The following is a 22,431-nucleotide window of genomic DNA, read 5'->3' as shown; positions in this document are numbered from 1 at the left end:
CTAACATCTGAGGTCTGTAATCCAAGTTGTGAAAATTGAGGCCTGAGTTCCAAGGTCTGACTTATGAGGACTGGTATCTGTGGTCTGAAGTCTAATATCTGATGTTTGAAGTCTAAGATCAAGGGTCTGAAAACGAATTTAGGGTCTCCCATGCAAGTTGTGAGAATTGATATCTGGTCTGAAATCTCAGATCTGTAGTCTGAGATTTGAAGTCTGTTGTCCAAAGTCAGCGGTCTAAAAAACTGTGATGAGAGATCAACAGATTGATGGTCAAGGACTCAAATATACCGCCTGAAATTTAACCTCAGACATCTAGGTCTGAAAACTGAGCTTGGACGTCTAAAGTGCGAGTGTGTGTGCACGTGTGTGTGCGCGTGTGTCTCCGCAGGGAGCATGTGCAGCGTCACCAGACTGAGATGGACTTTCTGTCTTCACGCCAGCAAGAAACAAAAAGAAACTCCAGGCTGGTGAGTTCACAACGAGCTTTTGGACACTGTTATGATAGCGAGGGTATCCAGAAAAAGAGAAGAAGTAAGTCATTTTCATCTCTCACCTGTGTGATTTCCACCTTCTGCTCCGTATCCAGATCGTCTTCTCGTTTCATTTCTGAATGTAGAGATGCTACTCAGTACGAGGGCAGATTCTAATATGCTAGCCACTCAAAACTCCCTGCCAAAAACTTGACTTTTTGCTTTGCCTTCTAATTGTTGTTTTCTTAAAATAATGCTGTACAAAACTAAAATAGAATGTCTTTGCATATTAGCACGTTAAGTCAAATAAAGCTAACGAATGTCAAAGGGGCTGTAAAGTGAAAAAGAAGGGGGTTCCTTTTTCTTAACCAAATGAATGGTGTGCAGCGGTGACTTATCCGCTGTCTGCGTGGTGGAGAAAAGTAGGACGATGCGTGGTTCCTTTTTCAGCTGAAAACACAGCGTATTTATTTAACAAACACACTGGCGCTAAACGCAACAACTTCTCCGTCAGTCAATCCCATACAACAATCCGCATGTCCGTTGTCACAGGACTTTCTTCCCCGGTAGCATCAATGTAGTGACGTCATTACCGTATATAACAACAAAAAGGTAAACAGAATTGGTACCTTAATACACACAGTGAGTCTAAGGGCGGACATAAACAATAATACTTAACACACCCACTCGCACTTAACTCACTGTGTTATCTAGAAAAACAAAACAATAACACAGTTTGCCTCTTTGGGCCAAATAAAACAATAACACAAATGCACTATGCACATTTAAGTACCAAACATGTCCTGAGCAAACCTTCTTAGTTTAAGTTTCGTAGCTGGTTTAGTTAACACGTCAGCAACCATTTGCTCAGTAGGACAGTACTCTAAGATTATCTTCCCACTTTTTACATGTTCTCTGATGAAGTGGTACTTTATATCTATATGTTTGCATCTTTGCCTGCTTACTGGGTTTCTGGCTAGTGCAATAGTACCTTGATTGTCTTCGTACACTTTAGTTTGTGCATACTCGTATTTGTCTATGCCTCTCAGCAGCTGTTCTAAGTAGATACATTCCTGAATAGCTGATGCTAAGGACATATACTCTGCTTCGCATGTAGACAAAGCCACAGTTGATTGTTTTCTTGTTTTCCAAGACATGAGAGCGCTCCTCTCACTCATGTTGACACAAAATCCTGTTGTACTATGCCTGTCTGTTACATCTGATGCCCAATCAGCATCACAGTACACTCTTAGACCTAGTGTCTCACTTCTTTTAAAACGTAGCTCCTGTTCTGTGGTGTTTTTGAGATATCTGAACACATGTTTAACTGTGCTCCAGTGTTCCTCTGTTGGATAAGCAAAGTGCTGGGATAGTTTACTGACCACATAACTTAGATCTGGTCGAGTGCATGTGGACAAGTAAATTAAACTTCCCACAGCTTCCCTATATTTCCTTGGGTCTTTCATTTTCTGAGCATCCTCTGAATACTCAAGCTTTGGCTCACAAGGAGTCTCTCTGGGCCTGCAATTATGCATTTCAAATCTGTCAAGTATCTTGTTTACATATCTCTTCTGTGCCATTTTTACCTGGCCCTCTGTCTGGTTAAAGTCTATCCCTAAAAAATGGTTTAACTTACCAAGGTCTTTCATTTTAAACCTGTCTGCAAGCATCCCTTTTACACTGTTTAGTACATTCTCGCTACTAGCTGCTATTATGAGATCATCCACCCATACTAGCAAAATAACCTTCTCATTATCTTTTTCTCTCGTGTACACACAGTGGTCTGCTGGGTTCTGTTCAAAACCATTTTCACTCAGATATGTATGTAACATCACATTCCAGTTCCTGCCTGATTGTTTTAAACCATAAAGAGACTTGTGCAATTTACATACCATTTTTTCACCATTTTCAGACTCTTTTTCATAACCTTGTGGCTGCTCCAGATATATCTCACAGTCAATTGGTGCATGCAAATAAGCTGTCTTAACGTCCATCTGGTGTAGAATAAGATCCTCTTGCGCCGCTTTTTGCATTATTACTCGCACACTTGTCATGTCGGCTGTAGGTGAGAATGTTTCCTCATAGTCAGTCCCTTGTCTCTGACTGTAGCCTTTTGCCACAAATCTTGCCTTGTACTTGTCTGATCCATCAATGTCACTCTTGAGTGCATAGACCCACCTACCACCCACTGCCTGTTTACCCGGTGGCAACTGGGTGAGGGTGAAGGTCTTGTTTTCCTCCAGTGATCTCATCTCCTCGTCCATTGCATTTTTCCACTGCTTTGACTTGGATGACACTATGGCGTCCTGGTAGGTTTGAGGAATGTCGCATACGGCTTTGTAACAAAAGTCCACGCATGTTATCAGTTTGTCAACCGTGTCCTCGGTCTCAAACTCCTGTAGGTGGCTTGGAAGTCTCCTGTTTCTCGGTGGGTTCCTTCTAATCTCAGTCTCAGTAGCTCTATCCCGTGGTGTACGTTCAGTCATGTCAGGTAGAGCTCTGGAAACATCACTTTGGGTACAATCATCTGGCACATACACACATTCATCATCAACATTTTCATCCTTGTTGACCCTGGGATGTACCTCTATGTCATTACATCCTGTATGTGACTCAGGTGTTTGTGTTTCCTTCTCTTTGGCTGCTTGGGTGAATTTCACCAATCTATGCTTCTGAACCTTCTCTGTATCTGGATAATACACCAGGTAAGCTGGGCTGTTTTTGTCATAACCTACGAACACACCCTGCTCGCACCTTGACTCTAGTTTGCCTTTCTCTTGTTTGTAAGCAAAACATACAGATCCAAATTTTTGTAGTTTGGATACATTTGGTTCCCTGCCGTTTAACAGTTCGTATGGCGTTTTCTTTGTACGTCTATTGTAACATCTGTTTCTCACGTAAGCTGCTGTTTGGATAGCGTAGTTCCACAGCGTATCTGGTAGCTTACTCTCTATGAGAAAACACCTGCCCATATCATACAGTGTTCTCCACCCTCTTTCTGCTGTACCGTTTTGGTGGAGAGAATATGGTGCAGACGTCTCGTGTTTAATCCTATTTATCCTCAACAATGTCTGGAAGTCTCGACTTGTGAACTCAGTCCCGTTATCTGAACGGATACATTTTACTTCCCCATAAGGTGCTATGTCTGCTAAGAACCGCTCTGTAGCCTGTACTGTATCTGCTTTAGACATAAGAAAATACACCAATATGGTCCCTGAGTAGTCATCGGTGAAAGACTGTGCATATCTGTGCCCTTCTATGCTTGGTGTCCGCATGGGACCCGCTAGGTCAGTGTGCACTAGTTCTAAAGGCTTTTTAGCTTTACTATCTGGCTCTCTGTTCCTTGTCTGGGTGAATTTTCCCTGTGTGCATACCTCACAGAATGCGGGTTTTACTGCACTGCCTTTTATCTCCATACCTTTCACTACACCATGTAATCTTTGTACATCATCGAAGTTACAATGTCCAAAAATCTCGTGCCAAGTTTGCACATCATGACTCACACATTGTTTACATTTATCAATAACATTCTTTTCAATGGTTGGCAAATAAAACAAGTTACCACTCTCATGGATGTCAAACCTGCTGCCGTCTTTGGTAACTATGTGACTGTCTCCTTTCTTGAAGGTGATAGTCGCTCCTCCATTTGTTGCTCTTGCCACCGAAAAGATGTTGTGAGGATATGAGGGCATGTACAACGCCTCTCTCAGCTGCGCTGTCTGCTGGCGCCCGGCATCGTCACGTAGGTAGATCACCGCTGTTCCTCTGCGTTGTGCTATTCCACTGCACTTGGTCCCGTCGGCTAGTTCCACTGAATGAGACTCAGGCTTGAATGACTCATCGAAGCTGGTGAACGTCTGGATGTCATTCACAATGTGAGATGTAGCTCCCCCGTCCACCATGATGCCTTTCATCTTCACGTTATCTGACAGTCTCTTCTTTTTCATGTGCTCGGCTTTGAAAAGTTGATCTTGGTTACCAGTCTCTCCCTCTGCGATTTGTCTCGCTCCATCTTGAGTCCTCTTTTTCCTGCATATGGACTCTTGATGCGTGTTGCTGTTGCAGTAACTGCACCAAACTTTTCTGGTACATCCTCTTGACTTGTGCCCTTTTGTTCCACATCTGTAGCATGTCAGGTCAGCAGAATCTTCACCGTTTCTGTTACTGATGTGCTTTTTAGTGGAGCCTCGGCTTGGCTTCACACAAGTTTTCATCACATTATCTGCAGACTCTATTAGTTTCATCCTCTCAGTTTCTTCATAAATCCGTAGCCTTCTCTTGAAATCGGTGAATGTAACTGTATCTTCATTTTGTGTTACATGTACGGTTAGTGGCTTGAAGGAATCAGGTAGGCCATTTAACACCATTGCTATGGTCAATCCATCACTCATAGTCTCACCTGCATCCCTCAGAGCAGTAATCAGGTTTTCTGCCCTTATCATATAGTCTGTTACACTCTCGTTACCTGTCATGTTCAGTCTGGTCAACGAGGTATACAAGTTTATGATTCTTGGCTTGCTTTTTCCTGAATAATGTTCTCTGAGCATTTTCAAGGCTTTCCTGCCATCATCAGCTGCATCATGTCTGATAAGTGATAAGCTTTTGTCGTCTAACAGCCTTATCAGCTCTGCATAACAGTCAGCATTTTTAGCTACATCTTGGGCTAATTCCTCTTCACTGGTGTCGGTTGCGGGCTCATTCAAAATTGTCCTTTTTAACTTACGAATGTGCGGGTGTCCCAGGAATCTTGTTTCCCATAGTTCATATTTATCTTCTGAACCGTCGAATAACAGCTGTGCTGCAATGATTCCTGCTGTTGTGCTTGCCATTTTTCTTATTGTTGTTGTTGACGCGCCACGTTCACTCTAGCTTGCTAAAATACTTTTCACTTGCTAAGCTAGGTTGTTTGCTTCTTTAGCATTTACAACATGCAAATATCGCCACTCACGTTTCACTTCTTCCGGGAATCTGAACACGTCCACTTATTTCCAGGTGGTTGGTACACGGATAGCTTTCTTGTTAGCTTGACACAAGTTTCACGTGTATACTTCGCGGTAACTTTTTCCGGTCTTCTTACCGATGCTAACGTTAGCTCATGTCCAAACCTTCTCTGGGCCCATAACCTGTAAAGTGAAAAAGGGGGGGGTTCCTTTTTCTTAACCAAATAAATGGTGTGCAGCGGTGACTTTTCCGCTGTCTGCGTGGTGGAGAAAAGTAGGACGATGCGTGGTTCCTTTTTCATCTGAAAACACAGCGTATTTATTTAACAAACACACTGGCGCTAAACGCAACAACTTCTCCGTCAGTCAATCCCATACAACAATCCGCATGTCCGTTGTCACAGGACTTTCTTCCCCGGTAGCATCAATGTAGTGACGTCATTACCGTATATAACAACAAAAAGGTAAACAGAATTGGTACCTTAATACACACAGTGAGTCTAAGGGCGGACATAAACAATAATACTTAACAGGGGCCCTACTAGCGACCTTTGAATGTTGTGTACCTTAGAAGAATCGCCCCTAGCATAGACCCTAATTCATCCTGATGGTCACATGTGGGTCAAACCATATCTGATGGCGCAAGCCGAGAAGTTTAGGTCAGCGCTCGAGACCAACCAATATCCCTTAATGCATGGCCTCGTTTGTCTTTGCAGGGCTTTCAGTACGACCTTGACAAGGTGAGCAACTCTTGAGCTTCGTGCCTCTCAGGGTCAACCAACAATCACTTGCCGTTCGACTTTGCTCCTGCAGGAGATTCGAGTTCAAGAGAGGCTGATCCGCAAGTTGGAATTCCAAATCAGCAAGGTAAATGCTCGAGTTGGGAAAGTGTGACTATCTCGAGTCCTAAACTTTATTTCTGGCCAGTTGTCAATTACTGTGATAAAACAACAACAACAAAAATCAGTCAGAGGAGTCCAGCTGGACTCAAGTCACAAACAGAGCATAAAACGTACAGTGCTCAGGTGTCTCTTCTCTCTTTGCCGCCTGGCAACTTGGGGCACAGCACGCCACTTTGGCCATCGTCACATTTACGAAAAGAAGCTGAAGTGCGACGTTACGAAATGCACCTCTATGGTAAAGATCACAAGCTCATTGAATTGAACCAAACAGTCCAAGTTGGAACAAATTGTAATTCCCTCCGCAAGCAGTTGAGCTAAAGACAGCTTTATGCAACAGTGTCAGCACGCACACCAGCTAACACGTTAGCCAGCTGCCAACCTGCCAAATGTCGATATCAATATAACTAAGTCACACACATTCAGTCTCAGATACAACACTCGTGTAGAACGTGAGGCTGGCAAGCCCTTCAGCCAGAACATAGCAAGGAATAAAACAAATAAATACGTATGTGGTGACCACTTTGCAGATTTCATCTACGACTGGAGGCCAGTGCTCTGGAACGTAATAGTGATTGAGCCTGGCGCACACGAGGCACCATTTGTGCTCGTCGTCCCAGGCGCTTGTTGTGTCGCGCGCGCCAGGCTTTAATGAGGCCGTACTGTGCTAAGGGGGATCTGTGCTTTCCCACTAAGGCTACTTCTGACTGAGATGCTACCAATTAATAATCCTAAGCGCAGGTGGACGAGCTCTACGAGAACTACTGCGTCCAGTGGCGTCTCTGCCAGGGAGCTGTCAACATGAAGAGAGCCTTCTCCCTGGCGCCCTCCACCAGGGAGTCTAGGGAGAGCCTCCTGGAGCTGGGACGCAGCCACAGGCACAGCGAGCAGGTTTTTACCACTCCCAATTTGTTGTTTCCTCACACTCAGCCCTTTCCATTGTACAGACTTCAAGAGTTGCCTAGTTACACGATTGCATGCTTGCCATCGGGATGCCGAGCACAACGGTGACAGCCGTCGGTGGGTGGGTCAGAACACCTTGTGCTCGCGAGGAATTCCAGCAGAAAAACACCTCTTGGCCTTTATTACGCAACAACAGTGACCTTGTCGATAAAAGCGACTTGTGTTCTCTCTGCAGGACATGTCGGCCATGGAGGAAGAGCTGGAGGTCCTCCTGGGAGAACTTCACGTCAAGATGAAAGGTAGAAAGGGAAGAGGTGGATTGCCTTTGACCAACGACGTTAGAATGGATGGATGGTTTTCATGCTTTTACCACGCCCAGGTCTCATTGGTTTCGCCCGGCTATGTCCCGGAGACCAGTATGAGGTGAGCATCTCCAGCCAACGGCGGACTCCACCTAGCTAGCTAGCTAGTTCCTGAGCTTCCTCCTTTCTGTCTTAAGTAAGGTGCCTACTTTCTTATCCTTTTGCGTCTTGGCGGTTCAGGTCGTGCTGCAGTTGGGCCGTCAGCGCTGGAGGATTCGCGGCCGGATCCAAAGCGACGACGTCCAGTCCTGGGACGAGGAGGAGATGCTCTTCCTACCGCATGTCAAGCACAACTTTGAGATCAAGGTGAGGCGGAGGCTTTCTACAGCAATTCTTCTCAAATTGGGGCTCCAAATACTCTGCAATAAATCAAGTATGAGTGCATCAATAAAAGAAAAAAAGAAACTTTGCTCAAGTTTTTAGCCAATCCCTCCTCCCAACTGTAGCTTTGGGCCAATCAAAAGCTCTAAAATAAATTCTTGCTAAACATTGTTTTGCCTTGCGTGCTAAGCATTAAGCCCACAAATGTTTCGAAGGCTAAGCGATGTGATAAGTTTGGATTCACAGCGTGTTGCTCTCTTTCTTTTACACTCTGACAGTCAACTGCGACTGGGAGTTGAAGGAAACCAACAACTTGCAGCCAGTTTCAACAATTGCTCACAAACATTCTTCACTCTACATTTTCTTAATTAGGGGTATGCATGCTTGTAATGTTTAACTGGCGTTAGGGTTAGGAAAGGCTTCTTGGAAACATTTGTGGCCCACAAACTTGAGGATGCTGAAGTCAACACCCCCTCGCTCAGGTTTTGGAGGCCAAGGGTCTGGGCTGGCAGCTGGTAGGTGCGGTCACCTGTGCCAGCGCACACTTCTTTGTGGCTACTCCCCAACTCATGCTGGTGGACATCACCCAGCTGGGAACCATCAAGCTACAGCTGGAGGTTACCTGGAAGTAAGACACACAAAGGCACACCACCACCACCACCGAAACAACACTTACCGATCGCATTTTGTGATTCTGCGCGTATAGTCCATTGGACAGCGGTGAGAAGGTGGGACTTATGTCCAGCGGCCGACCATCGGGGTGGAGCAGGAAGACTTCGGTGCAAAGCTGGACCGCACCCAGCACGCCGTCCTTCTCGGAGAAGTACTTCCTGGTGAGTGTGTGGCAATGACCTGATAGCTACAGTAGGTGTTGGGGAGCCTGAGGACTGTATAGGGGGTTGACTCGGAAGGGTATGCTCTTCTCTTGCGTGTACAATGCCCGTACGATGCGAGGTAAACCTAAAGGAGCGCGCTGGAGCTGTCAATCAAACGGCGCGCGCGCGAAACAAACCGTGATCGGACAAACAACAGCACAACAGTGGACAGTAGTAACAGTTAAAGTGTACTCACTTTGTATCAAAGACGTACACGGTCACAGCAACACGCACACGGTCGATAGCAGCAGCGTCGAACTCCTGTCTGTGTCATCGTTTTAGCGATTGAGTTGACCCACATGCAGAAATGCACATGCCCGTTCGTCTGGGGATGGTAGCCCGATGTCAGGGAGACCTTCGCATCGAGGGCTGAACAGAACTGTTTCCACACCTGGTATATGAACTGGGGACCTCGATCGGACAGGATCTCCTGCGGGATACCATGGAGACAGAATACGTGTTTGACGAGAAGCTGAGCTGTCTGGAACGCAGAGGGGAGTTTTCTGAGCGATACAAGGTGACATGACTTGGAGACGGTCGACGATGGTGAGGATGGTGGTCATTCCCTGTGAGACAGGCAGGCCTGTCACAAAATCGAATGCAATATGGGACCAGGGATGGTTGGGTATGGCGAGAGGCTGTAGAAGACCAGCAGGGTCTATGGGAGGGACTTGTTGCGAGCACAGATGGGACAGGCGAGAACGTATTCCCTGACGTCCTTGTGGACGGATGGCCACCAGAAGCATCTGGTGATCAACGCGATGGTGCGGCTGGTCCTGGGATGGGCTGAGAACTTGGCCGAATGAAACCAGTGAATTAAGCAAGGACGGACTGAGGAAGGGACATAGGTCCTTCCCCGTGGCCCCGTGCCTGGATCGGGTTCCCGTAGCTGAGCCTGGGCAACGAGCCCCTCAATATCCCAGGAGAGGGAGCCTATGGTGCAACTGGGGGGAAGGATGGGAGCTGGTTCCTCCGCTGACTCGCCGGGAGCGAATTGGCGGAACAAGGCGTCTGGCTTCGTGTTCTGGGAGCCTGGGCGATAAGAAATGGACAAATTAAAACGGAAGAAAAACAAGGACCAGCAAGACTGTCGAGGATTCAGGCGTTTGGCGGACTGTAGATACGACAGATTCTTGTGGTCGGTCCAGACCAGCACGGGTTGCTCAGTGCCCTCCAGCCAGTGACGTCACTCCTCAAGCGCCAACTTAATGGCCAAAGGTTCCCGGTCACCGACATCATAATTACTCTCTGCAGGTGACAGACGTCGGGAGAAAAAGGCACAGGGGTGAAGCTTCCCATCAGAGTCCGAACGCTGTGACAAGATAGCCCCTACTCTTGTGTCGGAAGCGCGACCTCCAGGGTAAATTGTTTGCAGGAATCCGGATGAATGAGGATTGGTACCTGTGAGAACTTCTCCTTTAAACTGATGAATGCGGCGTTAGCTTCTTGAGTCCAGGTGAATGTTGTCTTGGTAGAGGTCAAGGCTGCTAGGGGAGCGGCTGTCTGACAGTAGTTGCGGATGAATCGGCGGTAAAAGTTGGCAAACCCGAGGACGCGTTGGACCTGGGTGCGGTTCCCAGGAACGGGCCAGTCCAGGACGGCCTTGATCTTGACGGGGTCAGGCCGAACTTGACCTCCCTCGAGAATCAATCCCAAGAATGTGACGGATTGTTTGTGGAACTCGGACTTTTCAGTCTTGACAAATAAGCGATTTTCCAGGAGGCGCTGCAGCACCAGGCGGACATGATGGCGATGTTCGGAGAGGTTCCGTGAATAGATGAGGATGTCATCAAGGTAGACAAAGACGAATATGTTGAGGAAGTCCCGAAGGACATCGTTGACTAAGGCTTGAAAAACTGCGGGGGCGTTGCAAAGTCCAAAAGGTATGACATGGTACTCGAAGTGCCCTAGCGGGGTCTTGAAAGCGGTCTTCCACTCATCTCCCTGGTGGATCCTGACCAGATGATATGCATTACGGAGGTCGAGCATGGTGAAGATGGTGGACTCCTGGACTGGTTCAAAGGCTGATGAGAGGAGGGGAAGAGGATACCTGTTTTTGACGGTGGTGAGGTTGAGGCCACGGTAGTCAATGCAAGGGCGGAGGGTCTTATTCTTCTTGCCCACAAAGAAGAAACCTGCCCCCAGGGGTGAGGAGGATAGGCGAATGATGCCAGCGGCCAGTGATTCATTGATGTAAATCTCCATAGCTTGTCTCTCGGTGCGCGAGATATTGTAGAGTCTACTGGACGGTAGCGGGGCTCCGGGAAGAAGCTCAATGGCGCAATCATAGGGGCGATGTGGTGGTAAGGATGAAGCTTTGCTCTTGTTAAAAACCTGTCTTAGGTCATGGTGTCCTCTGGGCACTTGTGAAAGATCGATCGGGCCAGGTTCCTCGGGTGCAACTAGGGGCGGGCGAGATGACACGGCAGACTGAAGACAAGAGGACAAGCACGTCGTGGACCAGGACTCGATATGGCATTCTGACCAGTTGATCTGAGGGTTGTGTCTCTGGAGCCAGGGGAAACCAAGTACAAGGCCTGACTGTCTTACGGGGAAGACATAAAAGGAAATGATTTCACGATGGTTGCCAGAGATGATTAGCTCCACGGGTTTGGTGCATTGGGTTATGCTGGAGAGCCCTCTCCCATCGAGGGCAGAGACAGCGAGAGGCGTAGGGAGAGGTTCCGTCTCGACTTTGGCTCGGGAGACGAATTCCTGGTCGATCCAGTTTCTCTCACACCCCGAGTCGACCAGCGCGGATATCTTGTAGTGATGGTTGTGCACAGACATCATGGCGGTAGGGAGAAACGAGGAGACTTAACACTTGTTGGCTGGTCCGGCGGTCCTCCCCTCAAGACCGTCGGACCCTCTCATTTGGCCGAACCGGACAGTAGGCGATGAAATGATCCGGGGAGCCGCAGTACAGACACTGTCGGGACTCGCGGCGCCGCTGCAGCTCCTCCGGGGAGAGTCAGGCCGGGCCAATCTGCATGGCCTCGGGTTCTGGAGAGGACCCTCAGGTGAGGAAACTCAGGCGAGCGGGGACTCCTCCGGCCGTCATGACTACTTTTTACCGCGGCACCATTGAGAGCGTCCTCTCCAGCTGTATTGCTGTCTGGGGTGGCAGCTGCACTGACCAAGACTTGAAGGCCCTGCAGCGCATTGTGAAAACGGCTAGTAAGACTATTGGTGCTTCTCTCCCCTCCTTGAAGGACATTTACACCTCCCATCTCACTCGCAAGGCGACCAAGATTGTGAGTGATGTGAGTCACCCCGCTCACTCTTTGTTTGAACTTCTGCCCTCTGGGAGGCGGTACAGGAGCCTGCGCTCCCGCACCACCAGACTTTCCAACAGCTTCGTACTCCAGGCTGTTAGGATCCTGAACTCGCTCCCCCTTTCAGCGTAGCGTCCTGTTCTTGCTGTATGCTCACTGGCTCGGTTTTGCCCCTCATATTCAATGGGTTATTGGTCTGTTTTTATTCATCGCTCATTTTATTTTATTTATTATTTATTATTTATGGTTTGTGCCTTCTTGTTTTTTGTTTTGTGTCGCCTACTTGTATGTCTCGTCACCGTGGGATGGAGGAAACGGAATTTCGGTTTCTTTGTGTGTCTTGACATATGAAGGGATTGACAATAAAGCTGACTTTGACTTTGACTTTTGACTTTTGACTGGCTAGGCGATCGCCTGGGCAGACTGGGCCTGGCTAAAAAAAAACCTATGATCTCTCCTCTGTCCGCTCCCATCAAGAGCTTCTCCGTCTCTCCCTAATTCGATTGCCCGACCTAATGGCCAGGGAAATCAGGTCGTCCAAAGTCCCTGGTTCTTCCAGGACTGCCAGTTCGTCCTTTAAGGACTCGTTTAAGGCTTGAAAAAAAGCCGTTTTCTAGGCTACAGGGCCCCACCCGGACGCAGCTGCTAACGTACGAAACTCAATAGAGAAATCTGACACTGTGTTGTTCCCTTGCCTAAGCCCCCACAACCGGCTAGACCAGGGGTGGGCAAACTACGGCCCGCGGGCCACATCCGGCCCACGCGGCCGTTTAATCCGGCCCGCCAACCCTGAATAAATTGTATTATTAAACTTTTTTTTTGGTCATTTTGCATGCAATGACTGCGTTTCCCCAGTAGATGGGGAACCGCTCGCCTGCGCATTTACTACCGGAAGCCGTGTCAGAAAGCTCGGTGCACACTCACAAGTGCGTGTACGTACTCAGTAGTACGGACATAGCGCACTCTCGCTCTATTTGTATCAGTCCCGAATTTAGAGCGTGGGCTGTGACGACAGCATTCTTGTAATTCGCACGCTGAGCTTTCAGATACAGTTTTACGCTAAAGCCACCCACAAACCTTCCCCTGGAATCCTTCTATTAAAATGAGTCGCCCAAGGAAAAGCAAGGTGGACACAGTGCCGAGTGTTTAAAAAAGAGTGGCAAATTTGGCTCGACGTACGCGACGTGACGTTCAGCCACATCAACATCAACCCGTCACAGATCGAGGTAAACGGACCAACACCTCGGATCTCTCCTAAGAATTGCCACAACAATTTTTACTCCAGACTATGACGCACTAGCAAAAAAGGGAGACCAACAACACTGTTCCCACTGAAAATGAAGGGGAGGCTCTCAAGTTGGTTGTAAAAAAATGCATTTTGAATATGATTTGTACACATAGCAGGGATTCAAACTAGCGACCATTCTCATTTTCAAACAATGCAGGATGCTCAAGGACATTGATGCACCACCTGTTTGCGACTAATCTTAACCTGTAAAGTTGTTAAGGCTTACTTTAAGGAAGTGTTTCCCGTTTCCTCACCTCTGTTACCAGGTGTTTGTGAGTTAAAACTCTGCTCTGATGTTCAGATACCCCTCACCGTGTTGCCGTTTTGATTACTTTATTTGGATGTATGCTTTCACCGATTCTTCAAGATGATATATTTGGTCAGAATGTTTGCCGTTTGATGTGATCTCATAAGATAAACATCTTTCATTAATCTGACCTGCAGGCACTGAAGTGATGGAGACTGTTATTCATAATAACAGTGTCGTATTTTATGAGAATCACTGATAGCAGTTTTTTTGTGAATTATTTTTTTTTTTTAATGCTGTTAATAAATGCATTTGTTTTCAAAAAACTTGTTTGGAATATCCATGCTTTACTACCTACTAAAGGCCAAAATCTTTTATGCAATGACCTTTACAGGTCGCTTATATTACTTCACACAAACACTACGTCCATCTGCTCCTGGTTCTGCCCTCCGGTCCAAATTTAGAACCCAGTTCGGCCCGCGAGTCAAAATGTTTGCCCACCCCTGGGCTAGACACACCGGTCTGATCGGTCTCGGTCGAAAAGGTCTGCTTAAATTCCTTTGAAAACTCTTCGTAAGAACAGCCAAAATGCCTGCAGTCAGAAAATCGGGCTTCTGCCCAACATAGCGTCTGGAGTTGGTATGGCTGTTTTGCGAGGGCGTGTCTGAGTGGCTCTGCTGGGTCTGTCATCGTTTTAGCGATTGAGTTGACGCACATGCAGAAAAACCAACTCAGACATCCAGAATGAATGAGGTGTGTTTATTGGAGGAGCTGCGGTGGAGGTAGAGCGGGATGATCGGAGCCAGGAGCACGGAGCGGGAGCAGCAATGGCGGAGCGTGTGGAGTTCAGCCAGAACGGGGTGGATCTTGGCGGTGATCGGTGGAAGTAATCAGAGGATCTGAAGAACGTGGCGTCGATGAGCATTAAGGCAAGAACTATGAGCGAGGAGCTAGAGGCACAACCATGGAGGTGATCACACTGAAGGTACACTCGGGCGACGAGCAGTTGACAGCATGCTCCCTAAGAGCCCTCCTTTAACGAGCCTGATGAACCGCACCTGGGCCCTCTGCACTCTGCCACTCTGCTCACGGTTGCTCCCTGTGGACAAAAGAAGTATGCCACCCCAGACCCTGACACCCCCCTCCCTTCAACGGCCGCCCCCCGGTGGCCCAGAAGAGGAAGACGGGAGTGACGACCAGTAGTCCGAGATGAGGGTAGGGTCGCAGATGTAGGAACGGGGCACCCACGACCGGTCCTTGGGCCCGTAGCCCTCCCAGTCAACGAGGTACTGCCACCCACGGCCCCGCCGACGGGCGTCCACGATGCTCACGGTTGCTCCCTGTGGACAAAAGAAGTATGCCACCCCAGACCCTGACAGTCTGTAACTTACCGCTGCGCAACAAGCTGTAATTCACGCGAGACTTAAGGCGTGGTGACGTAATTTTCGGCACAACATGGACACATCTCGACACGACAATATTCAACACAAAATATATATTGATTTTCAGCATCAACATAAGAACCTTTCTAACAGTAGGTGTATAAGCAGTTAGGTAGGAAGATGAACAAGTTGGCCATCAAAAAGATGGGTAGCTCGGAAGCTAAGAATATAGATATGTGGTAGTTAGCGACTAGCTACGTAGTTACATTTTTTTTTTGTCCTTCACAAACACATTCACACCGTCACTCACACACAAACATTCACACCGTCATATGTGGGAATCAAACTCACGATGTCGGCACACAAGATAAGCACGTGTATCAGCGACTCCCAGGTAGTTATATTTTACGTAGCTAGGCAGGAAGCTAGGTTGATAGGTAGCTAGCAAGAGAGCAAATGTATCAAGTTAGGTACATTTTTGTCAACTAAGCTGGTCGGTAGGTAGCTAATGAAGATGTGAATATAAAAATATTGTGTCTGAATTTGATTTTTGTGTTGCAGTCAATGGTTCAAGAACTGCAGGAAGGAGGGGGAGGAGCTTCAGTCCCACTCCGAATGATAAAAGGTGGGCGGGACAGGGGTGTGTCTTTAATGAGCTACCTGTCACACTCGTCCATCACATCCAGCCTCTCACAAGCCAAGACGCCGCCCAGGTACATGCACACAGCACAGCACACCCCACTCACTCCACAGTCAACCTTCTATGCCTCCATCCACCCAATATTCTGTCCGTCCATCCTTTCATCCATTTGTTTGCCTCATCAACCACCCATATCCAGCTATACATCAATGATTCTAATTGATTTGATTTGACTTTATTAATCCATGCTTGCAGTGGAGCCAAAAAAAAAGGCCCGACTGAAGAGATAGCAGAACTTTACAATAACAACTTCAGTAAAATATTAAATATTTAAAAACATGTTTTTCAAGGCAGCGGAGCATGGAAATTCAATCATCCTTCCAGCCAGCCATCTAGTTTTCTGTCCTTCTTTCCGCCAAGCCTATTTTAAAAGCTTCTGCATCCATTTGGCCATCCATCTTTTCACCATTTCATTCTACCGTTCATCCATCCAGCCATCCTTTCTTCAGGCCATCAGTCCATTCTTTTTTCCTTCCCTTTAACATTTCATCCATCCAACAATTCAGCTTTCCTTCTGCCCATCCATTATTTAATTTATCGTTCCATCCATCCAACCTCAGCAGCAGCAGCGTGGCGGGTAGTCACACTCAACTTTCCCTGGGGGAGGACGGAGAGGGAAGAGTGACTGGTGAGAGGAGAGGGAGGAAGCTGGGTGGGAAGGAAGAGGAGGAGGAAGACGAGAACGGGGAGCCCTGGGGAGGAACGTTTGCTTCTTCGTCTTCTCTCATGGATCTTCCCAGGTGACAACTTCAGCATCAGTCATCTCAGCCGTGTTGAAGCAAGTTTAATCAAGCTTTGCAACGTTTTTTTTTTCACTTACATCTTAATCAATCATATACGTTTGGCATCAAACGGCTTTCTGTCTCTATTGTGGTCACTTCTGACAATTTAAAAGCCATGAAAAGGAATTCTAAATACAGTGGAGCCTCGGTTTTCGACCACAATCCGTTCCAGAAGGCTGTTCGAGAAGTGAATCGTTCGAATTCCGAATCATGTTTTCCCATTACAAATAAAAAAAATAAATAAATAAAAAGCCTTTTTCAGCATTTTTTCATTTGCGCATTTTTGTCCGATCGCGCAACTGCAGCGCACCGCCGAACGCGCAACCGTAGCGCGTCGCCCACCGCGCAACTGCACCGCGCTGGTCACATTATTGTGACAGAGCGGTCGCTAAACTTTAGAAAATATTTTTAAAGTCCTGATGTACTTTCCAAAATTTAAGTGGACCTCAGTGCGCAGGGAGCTTAATTTGGTTCAATCGCGCAACCGCAGCGCGCCGGGTGCTCACTGTCGCATTGCTTTAGGAGCGTCTTTGTGATTTAGGATGGCTTTACTGCTCCCACTGGCTTCCTTTGGAGGCATGATTAGAGTTGATGCAATCCTCAGAGTAACGAGAATGTAATAACGAACAGAGTTAGTTGGCATGCGGGTCCTCTCGGCTCATCTCGGGAGATTCGACAACCGAATTTCGTCCGACATCCGAAGCAAAAAAATCTCGAATTTTTTGTTCGAATACCGAAGCTCCAATGTACCTTCTTATTTCCCCGTTTGATTCCCCAAAATAGAAGTCACATGGGCCTTATTCAAAGCCCAACACTTGCAAATTTGCCTTGTGTGTGTGTGTGTGTGTGTGTGTGTGTGTGTGTGTGTGTGTGTGTGTGTGTGTGTGTGTGTGTGTGTGTGTGTGTGTGTGTGTGTGTGTGTGTGTGTGTGTGTGTGTGTGTGCGTGCGTCTGCGTGTGTGTGCGTGCGCGCGCGTGCGTGCGTGAGCGAGCGAGCGAGCGAGCGTGTGTTTTCTACCAGTTTACATTTGGTAACACTTTAGGGGATTTTGGGTTTGGATTCAACCAAGGACAGATACGCTGACTGACTGTAGAGAAGCATTCCATTTGAATTGAAGAGGATGCGGTGAAAGCACCCTCTGCTGGCTGCATCACGCAGCTCCAAATAAACTGCAATTAGCAGAGTTGAAAACCACAAATGATGGCTACAGATGATGTTGGTTAAAAAAAATGCAGGAGTTAGTGTTAAGGCTTTGACAATATTTGTCAGTTTTAGGTCCAGCACCCCGGATATCCTCAAAGACAACCAAGACAACCCTGCAGGAGGTTGCGAGGAGGCCGAGGACGGGCCGCCCGATGGGGTCAGCCGGGAATGCAAAGTTTGTCGAGCTATTCTTTGTTGGACTATCATCTTGGCACAACTCGAGTTTGCGTTTTGGCCATAATTCCAAGCGGGTGTCATCATAATCATTGCCTCCTGTCAACTGAAGGAAACGGGACTTTTGACTGCCTCGCTCCCTAAATGGCAGGACATAGGGGAGTTCCCCGCACCCCCGGTTGCCTCGGCAGCTGCGGAGCCCGGCGGCGGAGAGCAGCGGGCGCAGGCCCTGCAACTAGGAACGCTGCTGGGGGAGCTGGAGAGAAGCCTGCGGCCACTGCGGAGCTGCGAGAGCCCGCTGAGGCTCCTGAAGCAGCAGATAGAACACCTCAACACCATTCTGAGGGTGAGATGATCACTGGAGCTCAAAGTGCTGAACCTGGCTCTGACCAAAAAATTGACACCCGCTCTAAAAACGTTGGCGGCAGAGTACCTCAGATGGCAAACGTTCCGTGGCACTGTGATGCCACCAGGTGGTGTTACAGCACTGCCGTTGGCCAAAGTTCATCAACTGCCCTTTGGATAGTTAGTTAATCGGCAAGAAGATGCCACAAGATATAGACAAAGCAGCGCTTGTTTCCAGTGTACACGAAGCCCCCAACAAAGTCAACCACAGGGATGAGAATCTTCCGCGGATCCGCGGATTTCCGTGTTTTTTTTCCGTCGGGAGTATCATTTTTGTGACTCGTGTAGATCCGTTGAGAAAATTGTTTTTATATGGGGGAGGGGGAGCGGCTTGTAGCAGTATTTCGACAACAGCCTAATAAGCAAAAGTTTAAGCCAGCATGGCGAAAGTTTTAGAGAAAAAAGACGAGGATCGTGCCAGGGAAATAGACAAGTCGAACGGGATCAGGAACTGCTTCAGATGGGCATGGCTCGAGAGCAGCGTCATCTTACAACTCGGAACACAGTCCGTAACCACCTGCCTGACGGATCATATCCGTAAATTAGATGTCCCGGTGAAGGTTTTGTGCATTCTTTGTCAAGATGTGATAAGCTATGTACAAGCATGTGGGTAACATGATATTACATGTAAGTTAATGTTTGGCTATTGTGATGATATCGTTAAAGAATAAATCTTATAGATAGATAGATAGATAGATAGATAGATAGATAGATAGATAGATAGATAGATAGATAGATAGATAGATAGATAGATAGATAGATAGATAGATAGATGTTGCAAAAAATTAACAGTTTTCATCAAAAGGAAAAATTCCAGAATTGATTGTGCCATTTTGATGTATTATATACCTTGGTAGCCCACCAAGCAGGAATATTTTTTTCAACAAAACTGTTGAAATTGAGTGGTGGAATTAATGGTTTTGGGGTTGCTTTACTGCCAAAATCCAGGAGTTTCCAGGGAGCTTTGCCCCCTGAGCCCCCTCCGGGGCATTGCCCCTGGCACCCTGCGGCCCCCAATGGGGGCCTGTGGGCCCTGTGGCCCCCAATAGGGGCCTGTGGCTCCTGGCCCCCTGCGGCCCCCAATGTGGGCCTGTGGCCCCTGGTCCACTGCGGCCCCCCCAGTGGGGCATGCGGCCCCCAGACCCCGGCCGGCTACTTCTCAGTGTTTTTCTTCATTTGCCATTCTCATCCCTGCAACCAGTGTGAATGTACGCTTTGAACCCCCTCAGAACAACTTGTCCCTCATCAGACCGTCGTCATGGGACGACACCTTGGCCGTGGAGGAGGTTCTCAGCAGCTTTGACTTCCTGTCACATGACGACGACTCTTCCTGTTCCGGCGGGTGAGAAGAGCGTGTGTGTGTGTGTGTGTGCGTGTATGTGTGTGTGCGTGTGTGCGTGTGTGTGTGTGTGCGTGTGTGCGCGTGTGTGTGTGTGTGTGTGTGTGTGTGTGTGTGTGTGTGTGTGTGTGTGTGTGTGTGTGTGTGGAAGAAGTAAGCATGGATGGGTCATTGATGTGTGTAAGTCGGCAAGTCCTGGAGGTAAGTGCTCGTGTATCTTTGGGGTGGGTCATTGACTTGTCAGCATACGTGTCATATCCACAGCATGTCTTGTCCAAGGAGCCCCCTCCCACAAGACCACCGATGGGGTTGTGAGAAGGAGCCGCCGGTGGCCCAGCTGACTTGTGGCCACTGGGGTCTTGACCAGGCTCTGGAGACACACCTGGACACCTGTTGCATCCTACTGGAGGTACTGAGGCTTTCCCGTCGATGTTCCAGGATGTTCCTTTGAGGTTCTCGTGGTTCTTCTCAGATGCTGCAGAGGATCAACTTCAGTTTGACTCGTGTGGATCTCCTTGAGGATGTTTCTCAACAAGCAGACGTCCTGAACAGAATCGGCTGCTTGCTGTTGGAGGACAAGAACGGCATCTCCACTGAAGACCGTCAGTATCACTAACCTTTTAACTAGCTAGCTGGCTTGCTAACAAACTGATGGCTTCTGATAGCTTGTTTGCACAACTTGCTTGCTTGCTGGTCAGTCAGTCGCTCGGTCGGTGGTTCAGAAGCGAAAGCTTTCTTATCCGCTGTTGTGGTGTCCAGTGCTTCCGGAAGATCAGAGGAGTCGAGATGTTTTGCTGTTGTGGGCTGAATGTGTGCGAGACTCCGATTCTTCTTCTCCATTCTGCTGCCACTCAGACAACTTTGTCAACGCACTCAGGAAACAATACTCGGACAAAATTAAACCCAACGCAGAGGCCAAGCAGCCTGGGCTCTCTGAAAGAGGTCAGAACAAAGAATTGTGTGTGAAGTTAAGTAAACTCGTGCCTTTGATACGAGTGAGTTGTCTTGACGTGGGTTAACGTGTCTTAGTGACGCGTATGTAAATATGACTCTCTGATGTGTTCACATCAATTAGCGTGTTTTTTGTTTCTTTTGTGCGAGTCTGTACATGCTCTTTGATGTAAAGATGTAAGAAGGTGAAGATGCATTTGATGCGTTTAACTGATCATTTGATGTGTAGAAGTCAACATGTGGGTATCCTTTGATATGTACATCAGTCCATTGTGTAAAAGTCACTATTTGTCTTTGATGGCAATAAGTAAGCAAAAGTGTGTCTTTGATATGTATTCAGTGTTCCGCACGCTACTGCAGCAAGTGCAGGCAGCCTGCAGGGTGGCGCTGTGGCCACCACAGCCTCCGAGCGCCGCCGACAGAGTGAGCGTGTTCCAGCTGTCGATTTATCTGAGACGGTGTGGCATCGCCACGCTGGGCAAGCACGTCGCCCACCTCGCCAAGGAAGGTGTGTTCCGTTCAGCCGTCACCCCCCCCAGGCCAAAAAGTCACAATTTTCGGACGTCATGGCCTTTCAGAGTACTTCCTGTCGGCATTGAAGGGTCCCAAGCGGCGGGGCATGCTGACCAGGATGACATCGCGGGGCGTGGCCCGCCTTCTCCCACTGGGCTGCACGCTGCAGGCCATAGCAGCACTCTTGACAGACGCCGACCGCAAAGTGTGCCGGGCGGCTGCCCGCTGCCTGAGACGGGCTTCTGTCTGCGCCACCTTCCGAGCCAGGGTACACCACTAGTCCCGCGTTAGCATGTGGCAGGGCTAACGCTCACAGTGTGTGTGTTCGTAGGCACTTGTTTATTTCACAGAGAGTTTGAGGAGCACTGACGTCGTCATCCAGCGGAACTCTTGTTTGGCGCTCCAATGCTTGGCGGTGAGCGCGCAGCGGCCTCCCATTGCACTGGCTCTCACACATTCATTTGTATTTGTTTGCGTGTATTTGCAGGCCATGGAGAGTGTGGAGCACATGGTTGAACTTCGCAGGTGTCCCAATGAAGACGTTCAAAATGCCGCCAAGGAAGCGGTCCTCTCATTTGGTAGTTGGTGCCTGATTGGTTCACAGCTTTCTTTCCTTTTTTTTTTTTATTGATTCCATTTTTTTGACAGGTAAAAAAGGCCACGCAGCCTTCCAGAAGATGGAGCAGCTTGACTTGGAGATGCAGGAGGACTTTTTTCAAAATTTGGACACTGAGATCACTTTTCTTTAAGAGCAACTTTTGCTGTCTTTTTTTTCTTCATGGCCAACATGTGTACATATATACATATATATATACATATATTTGTTTAAAGAATATATATATATATATATATATATAATTTGATACATATTTAAACAATAAAGTCAGCTAAACACAGCACAAGTGTCAAAGTACATTAAAATATTTTTCAAACATTTAGCATTTCATTCTTAAATTATACATTTCCAAAAAATGAAAGAGGTTTCCACAAGTGTTCATAATTTAAGGTTTTTAAAAAAATTGAACAAAAACAAATGAGTATTTTTATCGACAAAGCAACTAAAAGTTTAAATCATGCTGGCAAAATATTAAAAGGTTCAACGCGGAGAATCCACAATTAATTTAAATGCACAACAAAGACTAACAGATCAAGTTAGAAATGACAAGATAAAGGGAAATGTGCTTTCGGCAGTTTGCAAACATATTTTATTAAGGCGGCGCTAGACTTATAATCATATCAACATAATTTTCAGTAGTAGTGTACTCGTGTGGTCGCATAATAAGTGGAAAGGAATGTGCAGGCAACTGCATGAACTTATTTTCTACAAAGTATTGTGGAACAGGATGTCCAGACAGGGAGGACATCCCAAAGCCGGTGAGGAACGCGAATAACAACTCGTCTT

The 22,431-nt window shown here is 47.6% G+C and overlaps 1 protein-coding gene across 16 annotated transcripts in view; it reads left to right on the top strand.

The window, feature by feature from the left end:
- Positions 1-22,197, top strand: part of ripor3 (RIPOR family member 3) — a 46,839-nt gene extending 24,642 nt beyond the window's left edge. For 2 of the 16 annotated variants that reach the window (XM_037252486.1, XM_037252498.1), the window contains 21 exons: positions 389-467; positions 6,127-6,150; positions 6,224-6,277; positions 7,051-7,200; positions 7,448-7,511; positions 7,592-7,635; positions 7,755-7,880; positions 8,378-8,523; positions 8,602-8,728; positions 15,524-15,675; positions 16,223-16,402; positions 17,714-17,822; positions 17,934-18,167; positions 19,456-19,568; positions 19,830-19,974; positions 20,038-20,167; positions 20,325-20,507; positions 20,857-21,024; positions 21,095-21,297; positions 21,361-21,607; positions 21,678-22,197. In XM_037252486.1, the coding sequence (XP_037108381.1) occupies positions 389-467; positions 6,127-6,150; positions 6,224-6,277; positions 7,051-7,200; positions 7,448-7,511; positions 7,592-7,635; positions 7,755-7,880; positions 8,378-8,523; positions 8,602-8,728; positions 15,524-15,675; positions 16,223-16,402; positions 17,714-17,822; positions 17,934-18,167; positions 19,456-19,568; positions 19,830-19,974; positions 20,038-20,167; positions 20,325-20,507; positions 20,857-21,024; positions 21,095-21,297; positions 21,361-21,607; positions 21,678-21,778 (2,779 nt within the window). In that variant the 3' untranslated portion in view covers positions 21,779-22,197. The remainder of the gene's footprint in view (positions 1-388; positions 468-6,126; positions 6,151-6,223; positions 6,278-7,050; positions 7,201-7,447; positions 7,512-7,591; positions 7,636-7,754; positions 7,881-8,377; positions 8,524-8,601; positions 8,729-15,523; positions 15,676-16,222; positions 16,403-17,713; positions 17,823-17,933; positions 18,168-19,455; positions 19,569-19,829; positions 19,975-20,037; positions 20,168-20,324; positions 20,508-20,856; positions 21,025-21,094; positions 21,298-21,360; positions 21,608-21,677) is intronic. The other 14 variants (XM_037252502.1, XM_037252495.1, XM_037252487.1 and 11 more) reach the window with 14 other exon arrangements.
- Positions 22,198-22,431: the final 234 nt, after the last annotated feature.

This window comes from Syngnathus acus, chromosome 5 (genome assembly GCF_901709675.1).
Source record: "Syngnathus acus chromosome 5, fSynAcu1.2, whole genome shotgun sequence".
NCBI lineage: Eukaryota > Metazoa > Chordata > Actinopteri > Syngnathiformes > Syngnathidae > Syngnathus > Syngnathus acus.
This window is presented reverse-complemented; position numbering and strand designations above follow the sequence as displayed.